The sequence below is a fragment of the Pungitius pungitius genome, chromosome 10 (genome assembly GCF_949316345.1).
Source record: "Pungitius pungitius chromosome 10, fPunPun2.1, whole genome shotgun sequence".
NCBI lineage: Eukaryota > Metazoa > Chordata > Actinopteri > Perciformes > Gasterosteidae > Pungitius > Pungitius pungitius.
In genome coordinates, this window is record NC_084909.1 from 367,736 (window position 1) to 392,642 (window position 24,907).

General features: G+C 44.8%; 2 protein-coding genes across 3 annotated transcripts in view; both read left to right on the plus strand.

Annotated features, from left to right (window-relative positions):
• Window positions 1-897, plus strand: part of LOC119228666 (histamine N-methyltransferase-like) — a 5,166-nt gene extending 4,269 nt beyond the window's left edge. For both annotated transcript variants that reach the window (XM_037488500.2, XM_037488501.2), the window contains exon 7: window positions 130-897. In XM_037488500.2, the coding sequence (XP_037344397.1) occupies window positions 130-482 (353 nt within the window). In that variant the 3' untranslated portion in view covers window positions 483-897. The remainder of the gene's footprint in view (window positions 1-129) is intronic.
• Window positions 898-2,490: 1,593 nt separating this feature from the next.
• LOC119229314 (histamine N-methyltransferase A-like) lies at window positions 2,491-5,845 on the plus strand. The gene is made up of 6 exons (XM_037489587.2): window positions 2,491-2,731; window positions 3,423-3,475; window positions 4,314-4,421; window positions 4,569-4,699; window positions 5,285-5,378; window positions 5,453-5,845. Exons 1-6 carry the CDS (start codon window positions 2,598-2,600, stop codon window positions 5,803-5,805), a joined length of 873 nt encoding a protein of 290 aa, XP_037345484.2. The 5' UTR covers window positions 2,491-2,597; the 3' UTR covers window positions 5,806-5,845.
• The last annotated feature ends 19,062 nt before the right edge of the window (window positions 5,846-24,907 follow it).

The following is a 24,907-nucleotide window of genomic DNA, read 5'->3' on the forward strand; positions in this document are numbered from 1 at the left end:
CTGAGGCCTCCTACTACACACATCCATGTTTTACACAAGACTTTAGGATTTTATGTGTGTAATTACTTTGTTGCTCAGTTGTGTTAAAAGCATCGAGTGTCCCTCACGCTGGTTCCCCTCGGGTTCCAGGTGCGAGCGGCTGGGGGAAGCTGTGGCGGCGCTACAGGACTCACCTGTGTCACACGGAGATCAGTCAGTGCGTGACCGCCGGGGACATCACGGCCCTCCTGGACCGCCAGGGCGTGAGCTACCAGAGCTACGAGCTGCCCTCGCAGATGGAGATCACCGAGTGTTTCGCCGAGGGCGACGAGAAGGGGGAACTTCTGCTCGATTTCCTCACCGAGGTGCTGGACTTCAGCAAGACGGCGCCGCCGGAGCTGAGGGCCGGCGTTTTGGAGCTCCTTCGCCACCCGGACTGCAGCGTGGAGTCCGGCGGGAAAGTCGTCTTTAACAACAACCTCGGGGTGATCGTCGTTGATTAGGAGAACTAAGCCCTTCTTTTAGTCAATGTCAAGTTGCTGGTTTCCACACATTGTACCGTGTCAAATGTACATGAGGAACGACTCGTCAGCCTCTGCCCCCCCCTCTTGATTTGTTCCATATTTGCACAAAAAATGAAAATGAATGGATTGTGATTTTTCTTTTTCAAACACACTTTGTTCAAGTGTCATGAGCCGGAAAATGTGAACCAGCCCCGTATTCCATCATGGTGGCATGTTAATGGTCTACAGCTGGTACCCTGGACCACCAGCCCTCACACTGCATCACATTAGTGTGGAAGTAAGAAGATACATTTCCATCAAGATCGAGAACTTGGAGAAAAAGGACTCTCCTGTTTCAGTGCCTATGTACTAGAACTGTTGCAGATTAGACCTTAATAAACAAAATGATATTAAAGGCTTTTCATAATTATTCAATTTAGTGTCATACTTAACACTATTAACATAAAAGTTAAGGTGGAAGAATAAAGCCCACCATGTTCCGCTAATTGATTTGCTTCATTATTTATTTCCATGTGATTCGTGGTCTTTGTAGATGCAACATTAAGCCTCTCAGCCCATCAGACAGGTTCCTTTTGTTATATCGACACAACGTCATGTGATCATACCCAGAGGGGCCGTGTCTCTGGGGCCTCACACGGTGACACGTGACACATGAGATGAACACAGGCGCCATGACAGCTCCCCTATTCTCCTTCAGGCATCTCCGTCATGTATGAAGTCCTGGCTCCATCTTGAGGGCAGCATCAGTAACAGCTCATGAGGAGACAGCAGCAGACAGCTCACAGGTAGAAACAAACCAGAGTCAGAAGTGCTGGATGGTGAGTTGATGAATAGACACATGGTCGTGACACATGGTCGTGACACATGGTACATGGTACATGTACCCTTTTGAGGGTTTAGGGCTTAGGGTCCAACTGGCAGGAGACCACCGGGCCAAGACCCAGAACCATTTGGAGAGATCATAGGGCGCAAACTGAGTTGGTGGCACATAGTGGACCTCCATCTGCTTCAGGTGAATCCCAGTCATTCATTGATTTGATTGCAGTTAAACAAACGTCTCTTCCTGCTTGTCATCCGGCCTCAAAGGGATTTTGGCAGTTGTTGTGGAATAAACCCGCAGGGCGGGGGCCCGTGCTTGGGGGGGGCCTGTGGTTGGGGGGGGTGGTTACTAATGTTTTGGAACCTGTGATGTACTGAGTGAACGAAATAATATAATATATTCAGGTAATAAACTAAACCCTCTTCTATACGGGGGGGGGGGGGGGAGCAAATCAACTGAAACGTCTCTGCCAACCGAGGGGGTGCGTAGCAATGAGTGCTATGAATAGATTTGGGGATATTCAATTTCAAATCTCAATGCACACAGTAGAGCCTGTGATCTGCATGTTCTTATCATGTCGCCCCCTGGGTTACCCCCCCCCCCCCCCCCCCCCCCGACTGGTTAGTGCTACGAACTGCTTCAACACTATTTGACCCGCTTGAGAGTCCAAGAGGTCCCAACAACTCTGTCCTCACAGAGGATCTGTGTACTGTCAGTGTGATATTCAGTCATTAAAACTTTCTTTGTGTTTTCTCAGAGAAATGTCAAATGTCAAAGTGTAGAGATGATTATTATTATTATTCAAAAGTAAACAAAAGCAAGCCTTTCAACAGAAGATTATTTTTGCAAGAGCAAAATATTTGCATGATTTTAATGTCATTTCGTAGCGTCCCTGCTACACTGACACATCACGCATTGCATGAGTTACTCAGTGAAGGAACCATGTGAAAGGAACCATGCAGACCCAAAAGGGGTTTTAAACACACAGGGTATATGTTTTGTTGTGAGTTTGCAGCAGAGTGAGCTGCACTTTTCCCTCGTTGGGATCCACAGGTCAGTCAGTGCACTCTGCACAGCTGCTGAAGGCCTTGGACACTTTAAGAGTTGCGTAACAAACGGTCACGTGGTTTTTTTTTTCATACCAGCCAGCCTGTAGGAGGGAAGAGCCCCACCTCAACTCCGCATTTCAGTCTGTCTACTGGAGAGCACACGGCCAATCGGTGAATACTGACACATCCAGTAGGTTTTTGCATAGATCGCTATTCTTATGCGTCATGGCTGTGGATCCAAAGACGACTTGTTATGATGGGAGTTGTTCCCAAAGCTTTCAGTTCTACTTGCAGCACTCTGGAGAGCACGAGGCCATCTTCAAATGTCTCCACGACCTCCTGCCGGGAGAATTCAGAAGGTAAAAGTCGGGCTGATTGCTGAACTTCACTCTCTTCTCTCTGTTCACGTCATTCAAGTGAAGCCTTGGTATCAAAAAAGAAACATGTACACATAGTGTAGTTTTGAAGTCATTTTGAGCTGTTAGGTGGCCAACAGGACCTGGCCAGGTGTTACACCCCTACACCTGTTTGGTTTACGTCTGTTTCCTGATTCTCACCCGTTCACAAACATTTAAACATATTGCTGAACATCTACAAAGCGAATCACAGATCCATCGCAGCCACGTATGAAAACATTTAAGAAAATATATATATTTAAAAATCGGGATTCGAACCCCGTGAGTCAAAATCATTCAAATTCCACTTTGCATGCTGTTCGCCACGAGGAGTCACGTAGTTCCTTTGTGTAATTCATCCATCAAGTTAAACCACAACACAATGGATGGAGTAAACCTTCTGGTTTTGTGGGATCTAAAGCAACCTTTGGGCGTGACGTCAACCTTCAAAATCCAGTTTTAAAATATTAAAAGATTGAACCGAATCTTGTTTAATTTGTGACTGTAAAAATGTTATTTTTAATTTTTCGAGAACATTCATGAGATTTTTCATTCCTAATAAAACTTTTGCGATTTTAATTGGGTGACACGTCCAAAGCAACCTGTTGTTTTAGACCCCCCCCCCACCAAAATGTTCTTTGCCTTTTCCATCTAGAATCGGGTTAAACCGAAGCAGCCTGGATGTTCTTGGTGTTGGAAGTGGAGGAGGTGCGTGACCGTTAAATGAACACATTCTGGTTTGTTAGAGACATTCGGACTCCGTTACAAACTGTTTATTGGCAATAAATCCACAAGTTCAGGAGATTCCAGTATCGTAACCCATGATTTGTGTAATAACCCATTGAAATGGTTTTCAGAGTCGAGTAATTCACGTTATAGATTATTTGACACTTTTTACTAAATATCAGTCAAAAACCTCATATTTACTTATACATTTATCAAATATTTTCAGGATTACAGATTGGAGAAATTGTCAAAACTGTCACTCGCCCTTTTAATCGATTGTTGGCAACAAGGAGATGTGACATCATGTGACATGATGGGAGGACACTTTGGTCAAAGCTCTTTCAGTTTACAATGTGCAAAGCTCAAGGTCAAAGAAGGTCACGGGTTACACGGATGTTAGCGGCAACATCAAAGGCGTCGATTCTGATCCAAAACGATAAGACTGCCGAGCAAACACACACACACACACACACACACACACACACACACACACACACACGCACACACACACACACACACACACACACACACACACGCACGCACGCACGCACGCACACACACACACACACACGCACGCACGCACGCGCACGCACGCACGCACACACACGCACGCACGCACGCACGCACACACACACACACACACACACACGGTTTATGAAGAAAAATAACATTTCCACTGTTTTTTACAAAACGAGAAAATTTGTGTAAAAAAGTTTAAATACATTTTTTCTGTGTTCCAAACGGATGAATTCACACTCCAGCAGCATTTCATGTGCTCAGTGTGTCGTCAGGTGTAAAGTGTAAAGATGCTCTGTTGCAGGTGAGGTGGATGCTCACATCCTCACTGTGCTGCAGTCCACTTTCCCTTCTGTCCCCATCACTACTGATGTAGTGGAGGGCAGCGCTGACCTCACAGACAGCTTCAAAGGTATCCAAAGTGAAGTTCTGTCATTTCTACATTGTGTATTTGTGCCTCGTGTGTCTTCATCTGATCGTAATCCATCTGCACCTTCTCTTACACGTGTATACACGGTGTTTCCTAATGCTACTGTCTGCATCATCTATCAACGAATAGCTTTGGTAGCAAAGAGCCCCAACCTTCAGAAGATCCCGTTCACTTGGCATCTGATGACCAGTGAGAACTATGAGAAACAAGTCAAAGCTAAAGGAGACATCAAGAAGTTTGACTTCATACAGATGGTTCAGGTATTATGACTTCTTTTCCCTTTTTATTTAAAGAGTGACGTAATGAGGAATGTGGCTCACTTTTTTTTTATAGGCAATGAGATTAAATCCGTTCATTCAGTCAAATGATGCTGTTTCCTCTGAAAAACATAATCCAAACATTAAATGGATGCACGCATCATCCAGACCAGGGATGGGCAACTAGTGGCCCTCATTCGGAGAGGCCCCTAGATTCCTTTCCTAATTAAGTGTGTCCTCTACAGAGCACCTTTAAGTTGTAATACCAGAGTCCTCCACTGGGTGGCGCCTCCTGAGCAGACGCAGATGCGAATTGGATGCATTGACATCCGCTCTGTTGTGCACCAACAAGCAAAGGCACAGGTTTCTCATTAAAGGAGAACCAGTCATGCTGGAGTGAGGTAGAGCAGGTGTGCAGGGAAAATATTAAGATCTTTGAGTTGGATTTTTATGTACAGCACTGATAAAGATCACAGAATCTGGTTATTTGTTTGTTTGCTTTAAACCTTTTGTTGCTGAAGAAGATTGGATCTGTGATTCATTCATTTCCTTAATCCAAACCATGGAAATCAACTCTCTCCTCAACAGATGATCTACTACGTGGATGATCTGGCCGGCACCATGGCGTTCTACCACAGCCTTCTGAAGACCAGCGGCAGGCTGATGATCATGGTGGAAGCAGGTACGTTACCCAGACTGCATCTTCAGGCCTTCTTCGTCCCAGCCTGTCTCCTAAACATATCTCCACACATCCAGCCGGCTCTGGCTGGGACGTCCTGTGGAAGACTTACAGGAAGGAGCTCGCCGTGGGCGCCATCACAGAGTACCGCTCGTCGGCGGAGGTCATCGAGTGCCTGAAGAGCCAGGGCCTGAAGTACGAGGAGCACGCCGTGCCCAACGCCTTCGACATCACCGAGTGCTTCGATCCGAGCAGCGAGACGGGACAGCGGCTCCTGGATTTCATGACGGCGAAGGACAGCTTCTGGCGGTCCTTCACCCCGGAGGTCATCGCGGAGATTCTAGACCTTCTCCGAAACAAGTGCAGCACTGAGAAAGACGGCAGGGTGCTGTTCAACAGTGATCTGAGATGCATCCTGGTTCATGCCTGAGTGGAAACCAACATTATGAATAAATGTCTTATGACGATAAGACGATTTCATCCTCGACTCTCATTATTCAACAGTTGAAAGATAATTCATTTTTTCAACTAATTTATATTGTCAACTCTATTGGTATTTTTGCAGCCAAGAATAACTTTCTGATGAATACATATAAGACAGAATACCTCTATTCAAGCATTGTTCATACAGATGGATTCAAAATGCTTACAAAAACGCAATTCATTGTAATTTAAAATATGTTAACCATTGAACATTGTGAAAATTGCCATTATTTTAAATGGTGAAATTGTCTTTCTTTTAAGGTTGAGCCATAATATATAAAAGGAAACACCCTGTTGTTGCAGTTTTTCCTCATTGCAATCTGAAAGTGAGGCTAACTGCTACATAGCGTGCAATGCAAGGCTCAGTTTAAGATCCCACAGAGTGAAGGTGTAAATGGTACGGACACATATTTGCATTTTAATTTCACCTGACTCCAAATTTATAACCAAAGCCCTGCTTTTCATGATAAGTGTCATGCTTGAGGAGTGCAATCACCGTCATTTTCCCACACGCTGCAGTTCACCGTGACGCCAGCAGATGGCAGCAGAGGCCCGAGAGTCTCACTGTGATCCTCTGCATTACATTCATGGCATTACAGCAAAGAGTGAGCAAACTAACTTTTATTCCAAAAAAGGTAGGAAATGCATTCCGCCTAATGCTTGGGAAATGAGAGCATTCCGCCTCGCGCCTTGTTTTCCCGTCTCGTACCTTTCGGGCTCCTCTTGGACTCCACTGCGGCCCCGAGGAACCCCGCCGAGCCGCCGGTGCCTCGTCTCCAGCTTTCTTGCAAATGCATTCTGGCTGCTCATTTACCTCATTAGCTTTAATAGATCAGTAATTGAAATTCATCAGAAATTCGTGTCAGAGGGCCCCCCCCCCTGTTGTCTGTGGGCTTTCAGCACCTGCTCCGGCTCCATTACTGGGGGTCCTCGCTGGGCCCTCTCATGCCACGGAGTGACAGAGCATTAGTCACTCAGATAATCAACCTCAAGACACAGCTTGCCGCTAATGCTCTTCAAGAACTACTCCTGCCTGTTGGTGTCTGATGGTGGAAGAAGTTTTCCTGGATAAATGGGACGAAAGGTTTTACGGGACACCTTGTTTATCGAGGTGATGGATTAAAAACAATATTTTGTTAGCTGCATCTTGTTTTTCTGCCTTTAAGCTGATGCGCTGCTCACCCAGAGGGGCTCGTGGACATCTCAGCTTCCCCATGAACGCCATGGACTGGTGCAGGCACTGCTGCTACAACAGTGGATCCATTCTTCAAGCTCAATTTAGAGAAATACGTCTTTGCCACTGCCAGATGTTGCAGTTGTGCTTAAATGCTTGTAAGAAGCATTCCGTTTTCTTCAGTCCATCTGGGCATCTTCTAGGGCTGCAGCTCCTGCCTCTGGCTCTAAGAGACACGCATCAGTTCAAAGCATAACCACCATTATTTCTCGTATTACTATTTATCTTTACCAGCAACCTGTGCCATTTATACAATTGCTTTCTTTAAATGACGACCTTTAGTATAAACTTGTGAGAATATGCAATAATTAAATTATGCAGAACTGTGAAACCACAACCATCATCACAGCTGGATATTCATGGTTTGGACTGATAGCTTCTCTCCTGGTTCCTCTGAGCCGGCATGGTGTCGGCGTGCAGACCCCTTTGAGACGGGAGCACGACATCCCTTGAAACAGAGCTGTGATACCCGGCCTGTAAATGGCTGCCCTCTGCGCAGCTTGTTTCATTCAGGGGAATTAGTCCTGTTATAAAGCAGCTGTCCTCCACTGGTCCGGACAAATATGGCTATTTGATTTATAATTCCAAGGATTTTTATTTTCCTTCTTCATCTGGATGGACTACGTGAATTTACCTGGTCTCTTTGATCTAGTAATTCAAGGCTTTATATTCTGATTTCCAGACTTGGGATATGGACAACTACCACAGATAAGCAATGCCACATATATGCATTACATATTAGTGTGAGAGATAAACCAGGCCCAAAAGATCACTAATTGACCCCCTTGTGTTCATGTTGGGATTAATTACAGATAGCAGACAACATTTAGTGAATTTATGAATCATATATTCAAGTTCAGGCCTTTTTCTTCTTCCTCTTGTTGGGAAAACAAAGTTCATGTGAAAAATAGGCTCCTTCAGGATCATTTTCCTGTGTGCCTGACAAACAGCGATAACAGTTTGGAGAAACCACTGGATATTGACTCTGAGCTCTTTAAGTTCTCATTGGAAAAACAGGGTTTCATTTTCCTGAGGGTGAGAACTTCCTTGCTGGTCTTTACTCAACCAGAAACCATCCGGCGTGTGTCAGCTGCAGGTTTTGCTCATCGGACGGAGGTTGGGCTGATAAATTGGAGATCAGCGATGGATGTGGATGGATGGATGGATGGATCCGTCCATCCATCCACTGACCACCACGATAAAAAAAACAACTTTATCTCTATTTGTTACATTTTCTTGGTCCATTGCTTGTTTTTTCTTTGAGTAAATTATCTAACAATGGGTTTTGTTAATGATTTCCCCTTTAATGCACCCCAGAGAAAGTGTGTTACTGCTCCCACTTAAAGAATTTAATCAGTTCCAAAGGAAATAAAAAAGTTCCGTTGAGAGCTTTTGCGGATGTCTTCGGTAAACACTGCGTTCCCAGAATGAAAATGTCCAAATTAAAGACATTGTTTTGGCCGTAGGCTTCAACTGACCTGAGAGGCCTTTAAAAAGCTCTTATTGGTTGAACCGCTAATGTCTCATCAGTGTGACGCTGAGGACGCCGTGTGTCCCTCCTGCAGCTCTGCGACTCAACAGATACCGGACTTAAAAAGTGATCATGACAGAGCAGTCCTCCCACAAGTTAATACCGGTAGCATTAGAGTATTCGCACTTAATCCCTGTCATGAGAAAAATAAACTAAGACCTTTCATTTCCCTGCAGATGTGCGGCGGCGTGATTGTTCTTCGGCGCATTAATCAGCTGATGTCTCGTCTTCTGCTTTTGTTAAACGCCGTTTCTGGCCCACATTCATTCATTGGATCTTAAATATCCTCCCCCATGGGTCGCCAGCTTGATTGTGCATAGGAAAGGAAGTTGGAAACGTTGGAGCTCTGCAGGTCCCTGGAGCGACCCCCCCCCCCTCCTCTTAATAACACGCCATCGGGATCCTCGGGTTCTTCCTTTCTGCCTCGTGACTAAACCCATTCTAATGAAACGTTTGCCCAAATCTTTCTGTTTAGAACTCTGTTGTGTAAGCTGCTGATTCATTATTAGAGGAGGTCTCCATCAGGAGCTGTGACTCACTGGGAAGCTGCAGCTGAAACTTCAAACAAACGCCGCGCTGACTGAGAATCAACGTGTCACTCACACGGTCTGCAGCCTCTTTCTAAGCCGCCATGTTCTCCCTGGACTCTTATTTTTCTATTCCAATCCACCGAGAGCTTTGCACAGCGGTTAAATTCCCGCAGTGCTTTGCGCCACATAGAATTAGGGGAACCAGATGTGAACATGTGTCCGATGTCGTTAATGTAAAACATTCACAGAGTTACTTTCTTAAATTCCCACACAGGCGACGCAGCGACGCTCACTTATTTGTGTGCAGCGTTTCTTTCCTCTTCCGCCTCAGTTCTCATAAGATTCGATTGTACTAGCAAATCAATACAGGTATTGATGGGCCTCAGATAAAAACCATTATGGCCACCAGCTCTAAATCTTCAGCTGAATTGATTTCATTTGAAATGATCCATGTTCATCCAGCGGAGCCGCGTCACTGTGTTTTACCTTGACTTCACGCCAGAGAGACGCTATTCATCCCCGAGAGAATGTCCCTTCTTCACACCCCAATAAAAAGCAGAGTAATGAAGCTTCTGTGGGTGCTGTCACCCCGACACCGCTTCATAAAGGATGACACAATTATATTTTACCAGCTCACCAAAAATGCTGACAAGCCCCGGTTCAATAAAATTCAATCTGTAGCGAGAGAATCATGCTCTGGATGCCGCTGGGCCGGGATGCTGCTCAGGGACAACAGGTCCTTCTCTGTGATGCATCAGTTTGGGTTGGGAGAGGTGCGGGGCATCTTGCAGGGGGGGCAGGGGGGGGGGGGGGGGGCTTCACAGGTTCACAAGCGCGTAAACAGGCACGAGGTGTTTGCCTCTGAGCAAACAGGCGCTTAGCGCCGCCAATCAGTCAACTCGCTAAAGGTTGCTCTAAGTCTGATGGACGACGCGTTGACGGCCGCTCGCTAAACCCTTAAATCTCGCGTGTTCAGAGACAGACGCCCTGCTGCTGGATGCTCACCAGCGGCGGGATGCTTTTCTCTTTTTTTTCTTGGAAAGACACATCTGGCCTTGGATAATCTCTTCCACTGTGTAATACATGCAAAGCTCTGCTCCATGTAATTCCCCCACTGCTCTTTTCCCCCCCTGACAAGGGTAAAAGGGCCAGTATGGAAAGGGTTGCATGTTGCCTCTGCAGTCCAATGTAACTTAAACGTTCCTAATTTAAAAAATGATTTGTGTATTATTTACTTCCATTGATGCTTGGAAAGTCACACTAAATGTCTTTAGCTGCATAAGCGTTCATTTGCTCAATGGTAATCCACACAAGATGTCATCACTGCACATTGAAATTGAGACGGAGGTGACGGTAATGAAATGTGAGGTTAATGGCCGGGCGTCTTAAGCCGCAGCAACGTATTGGTTACAAGCAACGTCTCACTCGTTCATTTATGAACTCCAGGAATCACTTGCTATCACTGAGGCTTGACAGCTGCAGAGTCCAGGTGATGCATGAGCCAATATGTGGACTGGAGAGGGCTCAACGTTGCACATCAATATGAAAATCAGTTTCTGGCAGAAATAGCCCAAGGCGGTACATGCAGCTCCAAAAAGTGACTAATCTTAGGGTCATAAACTTCGCACAAGGCGCCTTCGGCCTTTTTGGAGAGACAGCATTCAGAAATGCCATCATTTTCCATTCCACAGGCCAAGGACCTCGCTTCTTACATTAGCAGATTCCTTTTAATAGTGTGTGAAATAGCGCGGTTGCCAGAACTAAGCTCGAGCAAATAAAAGAGTGAGAGAGAGAGGGGGGGGGGGGGGGGGGGTAGTGAAAGGTGACCTTAGTCTCTGGAGCGCCAGATTAAAAACTTCAAATGCTCAGCCAGAGGCTCTCCTCCAGAAACAAAAAGAGCACAGGCACAAAGCTATTGTAGATGGAGGTGGCTGCCAAACATTATCTTCTTACAGAGAGGGATTAGGGTTTTTCACAAGGCTCTGGTGGTCCCATGGGGGGGGGGGGGGAATATTAGTCCACTTATTGTTCTCTACATCTGCATACATTCCAGTTTATTTTCCCATTTTTCCTGTCCCGACACATTTTTTTTCTTCTCATATTTAAATGCACACTCGAGACCTTTATGTTAAATAAACTACTGTAAAGCAACTACGGAACATGGCACATACTATGACCAGCAGTCACATGACATCCCGACGTAGGCGGCCTCCTGCCGGACTCGTGGAAGGAGAGAGTGACCCACTGGAAACGCACGGTTTATTTTGAATGCTGCAGTTAGGGCCTCCTGCGTCATCACCAGCGTGCTTGAGTTACTGCACGTTGCAGGTGAACAGGCTCCCTCCCTCCAGTGTTTGGTAATAACTCAGCCTTCTTAATTACAGTCGGCTTTCCAGAAAAAAAAAGAAGCAGGAACATGATTGTACTCATGAGGAAACTGAAAGCATCGTTCTCCAAATCCTTGGATGGATTTCTATCTCAAAGCTGGTGGTGGGGGGGGAGTTTGAACTGCACAGAATCGCCGGCTGCTTTAATTACTGCTCAATGACTTCACTCCGAGTCCTTGACCTAGTTTGGATTCCTTATCAAAACACAGCCGTGCTCACAGAAAAGATTACTTTATCAACTTTGGAGGGAGAGATGGGGGGGGGATGGGGGGGGGGGGGGGCTGATGATATTGCACAAATACACGGAGGGGGACACAGTCCAGAGGCGCTTGGAAAGCAATTGACGCTTCCAAGACGTGGCGGCGGCGCTCTGGCATCCACTCGGCCCTTAAATTCCGACACTCCGGCCAGACGGCTCTGGAATTACACATTTTATAATCTAAAGCACCAACCTCTCCAGGCTTGGGGAAATCTTCTTGGGATAGCCATTTTGGATTTACTCTCAGAGAAGACAGCTTCTTGCCCCCCGGGCGTAACATGTGATGGTAAATATGAAGCTGACAATGACTGTCCTGAGCCTCCTTGCTTATAGATAAGAAAAACTCACAAACCTCCCCATCACGCTGTAAATAGGATTTGGTTCTATGTTATTACTCATAAACACAATCTTTGGTTAGTTTCACATTTATACGGTTTATATTTACTGAAATGTTGAACAACTCCTTTAAGCTTTGTTTCAAAACCAACATATTTGGATTCCTGTTGACGTCTTGTTTCCCCAGTTAGTGTCTGTTTAAAATGATCCACGATGACTCCTCCGTCCCTCAGCACACGCTGGATTAATACTAGAATTGCTTCTGACCTTTTGCAGTGGGCACATCCGGCAGCAACATCCTCAGAGTTAAATTTCCAGTGTTCGGCAAAAGTGTTGAAGTGCAGAGATGAAATCACACTGTAAAAAGTTGATTCAACTCTTACAGTCAATTTGTACGAAAGAGCTGGAGTCATCGTCCAGAGTAAAGACCAGATTCATTTGCAACACTTAGTAGAGTTAAATGAGCTCTTTGATAGGATTGAAATGTATCTGTAATATAGATTCAGAGTTAAATTGTGGTTGAGTGTTGATTTAACGCTGATTTAACTCCAATAGTGTTCATTTGAGTCCCTGGTGCACGGAGGCCCTCAGCGGGCTGCACCACAGGGGCCACCACTCACAGTTCAAGGGCCGCTCCTCCTAAAACATTCCCCCGTTTCGGGGGGGGGGGGGGGGGAGCTAAGAAGTCTGAGGGCTGCTCCGTCCTCTCGATGCGACGTCGAGCCAAAGGTTTTAATTAAAACAATTATCTGTGCAGCTGAAAACAAATGGCGCCGCGCTGTCCCCCCGCCCGGTCCACCTGCGATCCGTCTCCGCCACTCCGCTCAGACAGATCCCCCCCCCCACCCCCCCCCCCCCCCCCGGGCCTCTGAGAGGATACGCTCCACCGCGCCGCTGTGCCCGGCCTGCTGATGAATGCAGAGGAGCCCCCGGACGCCCACAAAGCGGCCCGCGAAGACTCGGATCCTTCTCCCGCCGGACGGTGGGCTCAAATGAAGCGGAACGCGGCCCGCTGGACGGGGGGGGGGGGGGGGGGGGGGGAGAAATGCCACTCGGCATGGACAGTGATTGCTTTGATGTGTGAGATTCATTCAATGAGTTGCAGTTCATGGACAGGGTTTAATCTGCATGAAGGACAACAACAAACAACAACAAACTTGCAATGGTGGCAATTCTAAATTATTAGATTTTCTTTGTTCCAAGTTGATGGGTGAGTTTAGAGTTTAGCGTCACGACAAATTAATGTTCAACGCTGAATATTCCACAACGCAGCCACTTAATGTTTGCTAATTGCACGGATACTGTTAGATGATCCCCCATTTCACTGGAACGCATGCCTGTCTGGGTCGGAGTGCTAAATCACGGCTTAATTCCTCGTCCCTGCTGACATTCACAACAAGCCATTAGAGAACTTCACGCTCATCCTTTCATTAGCAGACGGAGTAACAAACATGCTCTGTGCCGCTGGGTGGAGGGAGGAAAGGTGGAAACAGCATTATTTAGATGTGTGCCACTTCAAAACAGATCAGGTGGTTTATTAGCGCAACACGATCAAATGTGCTTTAGAAATGGATTTGTAGCTATCAAAAGGTTCTGCAGCACCTTCAGGTCAGTACAATCAAACAAGAACTGGATTCACTCCAAATGTAAACGGCTGCAGTTACTCAGGATTCATCAGCGGATCTCATCAACAATCCAAGTGGGACTTGGGTCCTGGGGGAGGAGCCCAGATGTTTGCACAGGCTGCAGTGGAGCTGCAGCCAGCTGACCACGGGGAGGTTCTCCCTGCAGGCGGTGCAGCTCCTGCTGACTCGTGGACTAGTTTGGTTTTCTTTGCTTATTAACATTGTAAAATCTGTAAACCCTTCATCTGCTTTGATGGATTCTGATTCGCTGTGTGCATGCAAACTTAATATTATTGTCAACATCACCCTGAGATCAAATGCTTTTCTTCAGATCAATTAACTCGAATCGTGGACTATTAAAACAATAATTATCCAATATTAAGGTGGTAAAGGTTGAATGCCGTGTACTTATAATATTGGGATTGCTTTATGTTTTGTTTTGGCACTACATTACAGCCGTGAACATTGGGAACCAACGTCATGGACAAATAAAGACTGAAACTGTTTTAATAAAATGCAACTCATCCAGAGAGTAGTGACATTTTATTGCATCATTGGAGACATTTGACTTATGAATGTTTAAAATGTGTGAACTAATGCAACAGAGATCCATTCATATTTATTAAAAGAGAGAACTGTCTGGAAAGTCTTCAGGTGTCAAAGACGTAAATAAGTTGCACGTTGAATCTGCAGTTAGAGGCAGACCAGAAGTGTTCCTTATTTATGGTGATCATTGTGTATTTTGTTGTTGTCTGTAAAATAGAAAATACACTTCCTGCAGATCATTTATGAAAGTCGAGGTATTTACATTTACTCATATTTTCATCATCATTAAATCTACCTTTTGTTTACCCCCCCCCCCCCCCCCTTATGACCTCTATGCATTCACAGTTATCTTCATGATTTCAAGACGTTTCTTCCTGAGCTCTGACCTGCTGTGAGATGCTCCTTGAAGACCACGCTCATTGTCCCCTGAGTGATAACAGCCACTTTCATTTAGTTCTACATGGACAATGATAGCCCCCCCCCCCCCCCCCCCCATTCACCCCATGAGGAACACGGGCACGTCCTCAGGCTGACGGCTGTAAACTCGTATCCCCCTTTCATCAAAAGAGTTATGATCAGTCAAGGCGGGGCCCATAACAAATAGCCGTCTTTGCGCTTTTATCAGCGGCGCCGTGACCCTCAGCGCCGTGACCTCATCATTAATACGGGAAGGCCGGATGATAGATCAGAGCGTGGTTCAGTGGAGCATCCCTGGGCCGGGGCTGGCCTTGAATTGTTCATCACGCCGCCCCCGTGGGGACTTTACGAGGGTCCGGGGGGGCGGGGGGGGGAGAAAGTGCGCTCTCGCCGCTGTCACATTTGTTTTTACCACTTTTGATAACGGCTCCCTTTTTAAAAGATGATACGCGCAGGAATTTTCTCATTAACGCGCGGCTGTGATTTTTAGCTGTGAAGAAAATCCTCTAATGTTAAAAAAAAATAGCAGCCTGCCGCAGAGCGGTCTGGACACTCGGTTTCATTCTTTGGTTGGAATGGAGTCTTTTATCAAATGCATACAATAGACTCATAAGTCATATAGAACCCACTGAATGAGCCCATAATGAGTGGGTTCGGCTTCGTTTGGGTTAAGCGCTGATTCAACCGCATCGATTATTATTCCATTTTTAATGTTCCACTTACATCAAGATAATTGTAAGAATGGCCACAGAAAGGAGGAGCCACATATTTTATATTAGTAATATTGGTTTTAGTAGAACCAACCCCACCTGAATTCATCCAGTTTTCTTTATCTACTCATTTTAGATGCCAGTGTGATTCATAATGGCTGTAAAAGCAGGATGTGTTTCATATTTACACTTTAGCACTTATAGTCATTCCCCAAAGCAATGTCACAATCATTGTTGTCCATTATATTAGATCTTTTCCACAGTTTCACCACTTTATCCTGCAAATCGGAGCGAATTCTCTCACAACCAGTCAGACGAGACTCCACCTTTTTCTAATGACTCATCATTTTGGTCTGTTAAGAGAGACACGTCATCTGCGGATTGTCTCCACACTGAATCTTCTTTAAAAATGGTGTCAGAGGTGTGTGTTAAAGAAGATGAACTACGGCAGATTGGTGTTTAGACTGTGAAATGAAACACAACATTGGTCTGTCAGTTGTTTGTGGATTTCAATTCATGAATCTCCATCAGCAGAAATACGGCGGTGCACATTTGGTAAACAAAATATATACAAAAGAGAACATTTGTTTTTTGCCTAATGTGCAATAAGAAAATGAGCAATAAATCATTTTGCAAAGGAATTAGAGCTGCGCAATAACGACAGGTTGTGAGATGTGCGGTCTCCTCTCATTGGCTCACGCGACTGAAGCCCTTTTCCTCGGGTTCCGGGCGCCGAATCCCTCGGGCCGCTTTTCACTTAGAACAAGAGGGGCCGTGTCTGTGGGCACAGACGGACATAGCTCAACTCCTACAGGTAACAGCTGACATGACTATTAGTCTTTCCTCTGGTACTCGCAGGTGTCAGACTCGCCGGGGCTCACTTGTCAGGAGCTGCTCTGTGTGCCATCCGCGGTGATTCATCTTCTTGCCGGCATCATTAACTCCCCTCGTGAAGGGGGCCGGTGGAAGGGGACGACAAGCGGGGGCTCCAGAGAGTTTTACCCCGTCAGGATCCAAACTCGTCCTCGTGCCGCTGTTTGCAGGCGTTTTAAAGCTCGTGGGTGAAAAGCCGTTCCCTGAAATTTAGAAATGTTTTGTGAAATCAATAAATGGATCTAATCACAATACATGTTGTTGTTGTTGTGAATGCAGAGCTAAGGACGTGCTAGAAATGTAAAGAAAGACTAAATGTGGTGACGTTATTAACGCAGACACATTTATTATCAGTAAAAACGGACGGAAAATAGAATAAAAACACCCCCGGCACTACTCTGTCATTCCCCCATTAAACTAATGACTTTCTGTCTCTCACCATTAATTGCTTCATTTAATTTATGCTGCAGATGTTTATTTCTGCAATAGCAGAGTCATATTGTGCTTTATTTAGACTCCCAAATGAAACCACTTGATTGGTGATTGAAATGTAAAGAAATGTCAATTCAACCCCTCTTTTTTTTACAGAACATTACATTTCTGCATTAAATTAAAAATGAATTCTAACATTGACCCAAGATGTCTGTGTGTGTCACACTTGAAACAAATGATGCATCCAGAGATGCCCCCATGTGCACAATTACACATACATTGAATATTCTTTGCTTTATTAAGCCCCTGCTTCAACAAAAAAGCAGTTTATGATAATTTCCTGAGATTATTCCGTTGCAAGCTGGCATTTCAGTTTGTTATTTTTTGAGAAACTGCAGTGTATCTTAAAACCTCCATTAAACCTCTTTTGAATTAACTGAAAAATGAGATGTGTTGGATCTCTGAGTTTTCTTCAGGGAGAAAATAAAAGGGAGCTCACCCCCCCGACCTTTTCCCTCCAAAAACCTACCTGTTTTTCGGCTGCTTGATAACAAGTTATTATCCAATACGGCAGCCTTTTGAGGGTCTGTGTTATTAAGCTGGAGTCTCTTAAGGACTGAGAGAGACTGTCCTTCAACCTCAAAGTGTTTTATTATCAAACCACATTGCTTCATATGCACTTTGGGTCTCGTCTCTTTACAGTTTCCTATTTTACAGGACGATTTCTTTCTTACTCCTGCTGTCTGGGAGGAGATGTACATCACACTTCCATGAATACATTACTGTCAGACATGTTGATTTCATTTTGCTCATCATTGCCGATGGCTTTATTTGTGTTATTGCGATTTAATACCAGCAGAAAGTACTCGCTTCCTTTGATCCGATGCAGTAGATCCGTAGCTACCCTCAATAAGTCCCGTTTTTTTAACGGAGCTGTCACCAATAAAAAGCTCAAATGACGTCCCACGGAGTGCGGATGCGGATCCCGCCCTGTGCTGTGGTTCTGGTGGTGGTTCTGGTGCTGGTTCCCAGTCGGATGTACGTTGCAGACTATTGAGCCAGCCAACCTCCTACTTGCATTTGCAGGTTACAGGAGGAGACGGAGGGGGGAGAGAGCCAGGGAGGGAGGGAGGGGGGGAGGAAGCTAATAGGAAAAACCACTGAATACAAGGGGAGTTTCATCTCCTGTGTCTCCACTTGATTAGTTTTAACAGCTCCTTTGATCTTTGGCTGTGATTGAAGTGTTTAAGTGGAACACGAGGCGCAGTGGCACAGCCTGGTAATGTGCCGCCGAATGCCTATGAGGCAAAACACCTTAATGTCAGGGGGAAATTAAAACACTTTTCCATTACAGAGGCCCTTGAATCTTAATTCATTTGTCCACACACGATGGAGAGCAGGTGACAAGGTCAGTAAATACTCTCAAGACTTGAATGCGACGTAAGTGTTGACCTTTGAGAGCAGGTGGAAATGAGAATGATTTCAAAATCAAGTGTTTGAGAGGGTTTGCATATTGGGGATTTGGAAAAGAACAAAGTCTTTGCACTGAGGGGCAGTTTCCTTTGACTGAGGCTACACTTTCACAAGTACAATTGGCAGATTTGGTAAATCCAGGTGAGTGCAGTGAACAGCAAACAGAGCCAAATGATCTAATAAGTCTGCTGTGGGCTAAAGGAGCAGCACACTGTGTGGGTGAAGCAAACCTCTTCTGGACCCAGGTTTTAATACTTCAAATCTTTGATATCATATTTTTTTCCCTGCCTTTGCGCTGTGACCGATTCTAACTGTGGATGCACTGCAGGACCAATCCAAAGATAAGATGATGATGGCCGGGGTTCATGGAGCGTAAACACCCTGGAATCGAGTGTAAGGAGAGAGACACTAATGTTAGCTTAAGGAACATAAAACCTCACTTTTTCCCAGCCGCTGGTTTTTGGTTTGCTGCTGAGACAGAAGACATAATGATGCATATCAGACAGTACATTCACATTCAAACATTGGGATAATGGCTGCTTTCTCAACACTAACTAATGAAAACCTGTTCTCATTCTGTTCTACCAGAAGACTTAAATACAACTACAACCCTGAACATGATGCATTGTCCACTGTGACAAAGTGTCTGAGACCAGATGCTAAATAGTACACAGCTGATGTGCTCGTCTCTTTTGAGCAGTCTGTGACACCAAAGTTAACATATCGAGCATAAGATATTCTACTTACTGGATTAGATGAAATTGCATTGCATTTTTGCTTTGGGAAATTCAAAATGAAAAGACATCCCAATATCATATTGCAAAGCATTAAAATAGCTGTTTTGTAGGGGTGTTAAGCAAAGACAGAGCTTGTGAAGTAAGCTTTTATTTCCTTTCTTTTTTATTGGAGGTGGATCATTTTGGCAGACTTTCAATTTCATTAAATGTCAGAGCCCACATCGTTATTTTATAGGCAATTTGGCTAAATGCAAAAGCTATACATGCACCTAGTAAAATACATAGGTCATGTTACATTCATACAGAGTATATATATATATTTTAAAGAAATGCTGTTTTCTCCACATGTGCACTGTCAAATCCAGTGTTGCCGTTACCTATTTGTCTGCCAGTCAACCAGCTGCCATCAGCTTCGGGAGTCGTAAGCTCGAGGTATCTGTGGGACACACGAAAAACACAAACAATTTAGTACCTGTAATGTTATGTCAATACCGCTGGACACAAGACAGATGTTGTTATTATTTTGTAATTTCAAAATTTGGCAGCAGTTGGAGAACCTCAGAGATCCTGTTGCCCTGCACCAGAATGTCAACTAATGACCGGACAGTTGGAAAAGAGCAGCGAATCTGTTACTGCTGACTGGGAGCAGTGATGGATTGAAGAGCTGCTGAACATCCACCAAACAACAAGCTGCAGACAACCTTAAAGGTCCTCTGACACAGTCAATGCACCGGCTGAAGGTTGAACAAATTGATCCTGAATATTTTCATAAACACCGTTTTGAACATGAATTCAGTATTACGCATTATTGCAAGACTTCAATAATCCATTGAGATTTTGAATTAGAATTAAACCGTTTTACAATTTTTCACTTGTGATGTGTGTTCAATCTACATTACAAATAAATACACAAAAAATATAATCAAATGAACAAATCTGACATTTGTTTTTACACGAGCTAATGAATAAATATCAATTAAAGTCTGAAATAATGTGAGAGTCAAATATGGACAAATATGACGTCGTCCCAAACAACAACATATTTAATGAAGCACAAATAAATAAAACTCAAAAGATATTCATGTTCCCCATGTTGTATGATAGCAGTGCCTGTTCAAATAGCTATTTCTACAGTGAAATGTTTGTACCTGATGATGATTCTACCTTGAGGTAGATGTGTAATTGCACGTTTAATGGTCAACTTAACGAAAGACATGTGTGAATGTGTGATTTCTACTTGGTTCTGAGAGGATGTCATGATTCACGACGTGGCCTTGGCGCCACACGATAGCAAAGCAGGGAGGGCGAGGCTTTCGTGGTGCTGAGCTTGTTGTCTGCGTTTAAATCAGAGAGATTATCCCCTGATTCTTGTTAGAACTCCAATCACTCCAATTACACATACTCCAAAGTGACTTTTCCCAGTCATCCAGCCAGGGATTTCTTTAGCCATCAATTAGAAACGTCGCTTCTAATCTGAGTCGGTTTCCCAGACACTGGTCATTTCCCATTAGAGTCATTTTCCCCGGGATCTCGTGGAGCGATAGACATCTCCGCGGCTCAATAGAGGAGACGTGAAGGAGACCATAATTAAAGAGGTGGCATTTACTCTCAGTCAGGCCCTCTCAGAGATCTGAATCTGCAATTACCTTCCAGAAAATAGCATTGTCAGGAGGGGACCCACGTTAATAATGGCCCCCCATCTCTGGGGCAGGGCACAGAATGCAATCATTTCCACTGAAGCCGCACTTTGATTGTTTATCGCTTTACCCGAGGTTATCAGCCACTCTACTGTAGCGCATGTACACAGAAGGAAATAATCCTGTGGGCCACTCGCTGGGACATTCAAGTGTTTTTGCTGAGTGGTGAATCCCAAAGGGTAACGTCATGAAAGTTGTGGTGGACGGGATTCACCAACCAGACGCCAAGTCTCGCTCTCTGTTTACCAGAACCTCTCTCTCTCTCTCTCTCTCTCTCTGCCTTTCCCTCACACACACACTCTGTGTGACTCACATTTACTGCAAGTGCACAGACTCCCCAAAGACGCCACCAGCCCGTGCCTGACTTCCCAGATACTTTATCAAGTGCATAAGGACCATTTGCACAGAAGGCAATTAAAAGCTTTAGTGGTTCCTGCAGGCAGAGGGGTAGTTTGGGTGCCCCAGTCGACACGTGAGCCAGCACCTTATTGGGGAGGGCTGGCTTTGTGCAGCAAAACGGCTTCAGTAATTTACACCAAATAGACTGCAGGTATGGCAAGAGAGCCAAGAGGAACGCATCTGCATTAATCAATAGGAAATTATCCCGGACGTAATTTGTGGAGGGCAGCCATGGCACCTGCCGAGTAATGTGATTGGGGAAAGACTGCAGATAAATAAATGACTGCACACTGTTGGAAATCCGGAAGCTAGAAACCCAAAACCGGATCCATTTTCTATAAAATCCTAAGAAAGTGAGATGATGGAAAAATTGGATGTGAAATCCTTTTTGAAATAATGATTTAAGAAACTGTGCTTCTGACAAAAAGTTGTAAAGCTTCTGAGTTCTGAGTCAACGGACTTTAAAGCGCGCCAAACAAATGCAAATGGGATTGTGACGGGTTGTAAGGAAACGACTCGATCCGTCTGGTGAGTTCTGTTGGCAGAGATAAGCGTGGTCCTTAAGAATGACCATATGCAAAGGTAGCGATAGTGAGGGCGTGCAGCGGATTATCGTGTTTGCATATCTTCTGATCGATGCAGGGTTCACGCGTAAAGGCCCACGCCGCCGTGACAGCTTTTTGAATCAGTCTCAGTTAATGTAAACTGTTTTTTCCCCCCGGTTAATTCACGTCAGTCTGCAGTCCTCTTTGTCCTAGACATACTTTTTACTTTAACCCCCCCCCCCCCCCCCCCACCCCCACCCCTCCCGCCTCCGACATGCTGGACCGTCGCAGGTTCCCAATGTTGTAAGTGTCAGTAAATAGAGGAGAAGCCGAGGGCATTCTGGAGATTGTCTGGCCCTTCTTTGGCAGCTGGCGACCTTCCTGGTCTGTATGCTCCATGGCTCCCTCCAGCTTCTCTTTTTTTCCAGCTTCCAGACAGCCCGGCTCTCTTTATCACTCCCCAAGATCAGCAATTGCTCACCGACAGTCCCTCAGTAATGCATCCATGCTGGGTATCTCTCAGAGCATGTGCTTTGCAAATGCAATGTACAAGGAGTGAATACAAGCGAGCAGACTGCATGGGGGGGGGGGGGGGGGGGGGGGCGGGGGTTCGAGTATTTCAAGTACCATCCTGAAGGATAATTTTTCTTTAAAATGTTACTTGAGGAAACGTTTTTTGGGGCGGGAATGGCATTTTCCCTTCATTGTATAGAGAGAAAGGATCCATGGAATGCAGTAGAAGAGAGCAACGCTGAAATCAAGGACATCAGGGTTACACGCCATGCTCCATCTCTGCTGCTGTTACATAGCCATGCACTTCACTCCACTTAAATGACCCAATGAAATGAGAAATATCTCTTGGTGTGAAGCACTTTTATATTTCTCCTGTTTTTGGTGTTACAATTTCAGACAAAAAAAACCCTCAACGTAACATGTGATCACAAACATTTAGCAAACATCGGGGAGGTGTTCAATTCTAAATCTAACGCTTGGTTTGAAGCAAACGAGGTCTGCCAGCAGCGCAGAGTGGAATGAAGTCAAGCGTCCCCGCGGTGCGTGGTTCATGTGCACAGAAACACCGGCTTAACTGGTGGAGTTTTGTCTCTTGGCAGACAAGGAACCGTCCCCCCCCAGGCGTCGATAATAAGACTTCTAAACTGCCTTTTGTCGAGCGGGTAGATGAAAGCCCGGAGAAGACAGTGGCTCGTCAGGAGAGGAAGTCGGGCCCCGGCAGGTTATCGTCAGCTCCCTGCTTGAGAAATGAGACCTAATGTTTTATTCCTCCCTCAATCCAAGCACGCCATCCTCCGCACCTCAGACTCCAGGGAGGGGTTAGCTGTTTGTTAATACGAGATAGTTTAATGAAATGCTGAAATGATTGTTACATTCAACACGTGTGTTAGGCAAATGACACAAAAACAACAGTTCTTACTTAAAGTATCAGGATACATGCAAAAAATGAATGCAAATGTTTATTTAGAGATGTGACACCAGTCACCAGAAGTGATTGTATGATGCTGCTGGAGCTACACTCACACACAAACAAGCATGCAACACAACATCATCCTGTCAAGTGCACAAAGAATAATGGACAAATTGTCACAATCTATTTGCTCCGTCTAATCAAACGAAAATATGCAAGAAAATATGGTGGAAATGTGTTGATGTCAAAACTATTAAATACAACACAATTATTCCGAGGATGTCATAGTTAATTTGATAAACCCGAATAAATGTCTCATTTCCATTCAAGGCACTACTATCTCGGAGCCGCGTGCAATTTCTCTCACTGCTAAGTGGGAAATGAGCCGTGAAGAATAGCAACAATTGATAATGGACATCGTGGCAACGGAGGATCTGCTTCATGCCGCATAATCATCCCTGTCGAAATCTTGAAAAGACTCACAGATTGTTGGGAAAAGGAAGAGAGAAACAGAAAAGACACATTTCCTCTCATTACTTCCTCCTGCACCAACCACACAGTTTACTCCTGGTGTTAAAACCCCAGAGATATTCGTCAAAACGCTTGTAATGTACGCATTGCATTGCCACAAAAAGGGTTATAGAACCACTCCGTTAATTGGGCTTCACATAAGAGACGAGATGCTCTTTGCACTTCTCTTATTTTACAGAGTATAATAGTATAAACGCTACAGCACCACAGGAAATCGCACCCTACCTGTATTAATGTTCACTTAGCAGCTTGGTTTGCAGAATCTAAACAACTCGCCATCGGAGTGAGAAGAAGAAGAAAAAAAGAGCTCAGAAGCTTTTTCAGGGATTACATTTGAAGAGTCTCGCTGCAGTGGTTCTCGATGGAGCTGCACATTTTCAAATATGGGCACTGAGAGGGTTGTTCTGGATTTACAGTTTTTCAATGATAGAAAAATGTTCAAACACATATCGTTGTCGAGGACATGCAACAAGAAGCAATTATTTGTGCCTATTCAATGAATGAAAGTGACCTTCCGTCAGGCTCAGTGATTTTACATTTTGTGACTTAAGGGCTGGATTTTTAACCACACTGGTTGACGTCTGACTATTTTATCGCTGTGACTCGTTGCTATCGCATTGGTGGAGTTTCACTGTATCACGCTCGTTATATTTGATGTCATTCAGATATATTCTAATGTAGTTCATGCGCGAAATGGACATCCCTGCGAGACATAGAAGTGCTGCTTGACTTCTGACTGTGGTGCATCAAAAAAACCTTCAAGAAGAAAATCAGAGTAAAGACTGCGCTTCCCTAAACGGAAACGGAGTAATAATCGTCAACCAATTGGAATTCACTGTCCATAATCACCACGTCTTTGAGTGTTCAGCACTAAAGAGCTAAAATCATGACGGAACTGGTACCTCGTAAATGACCCAAACCTCACTGCGAGGTCCACGTGAAACCAGACGGCGCAAATGATCAAGCTTAAAAGTGTGTCACATATATTCCTCACTGTGTCAACACAAAATCAAGACACACACTAAAAGGTGGTAAAGGACACACTGGGTGTCAGAGAAGAAGAAAGAAATCCTCTCCATGAAAGGCAAGACTCATTTCCACTTTGCATATTTTTCATGAAATATCTCATACATTCTCTGTGAGATTAGTTTTGCAAGGGGATTCAAGGTGATACAGCAGACATGTTAATGACAGCCTACAGAACCATTGGGATCTGATTTGTAGTTGGGATTACATTAATATATTCAAATTATAAATCCACTGCTCCATGTCAGCTCCACTTGCAGTACATGCTGTTATTCAAGGTTTATTTGTTGTTGGTGCCATTCTTATTCTCACAGATGAGACCTACATGTCAATACAAT

Bases quoted from the DNA above. Each gene is read 5' to 3' on its own strand.
- LOC119229314 (XM_037489587.2), top strand. From the start codon at position 2,598: ATGGCTGTGGATCCAAAGACGACTTGTTATGATGGGAGTTGTTCCCAA. The intron at 4,422-4,568 runs GTATCCAAAGTG...ATCAACGAATAG, and splicing joins CCTCACAGACAGCTTCAAAG to CTTTGGTAGCAAAGAGCCCC. The intron at 4,700-5,284 runs GTATTATGACTT...TCTCCTCAACAG, and splicing joins ACTTCATACAGATGGTTCAG to ATGATCTACTACGTGGATGA.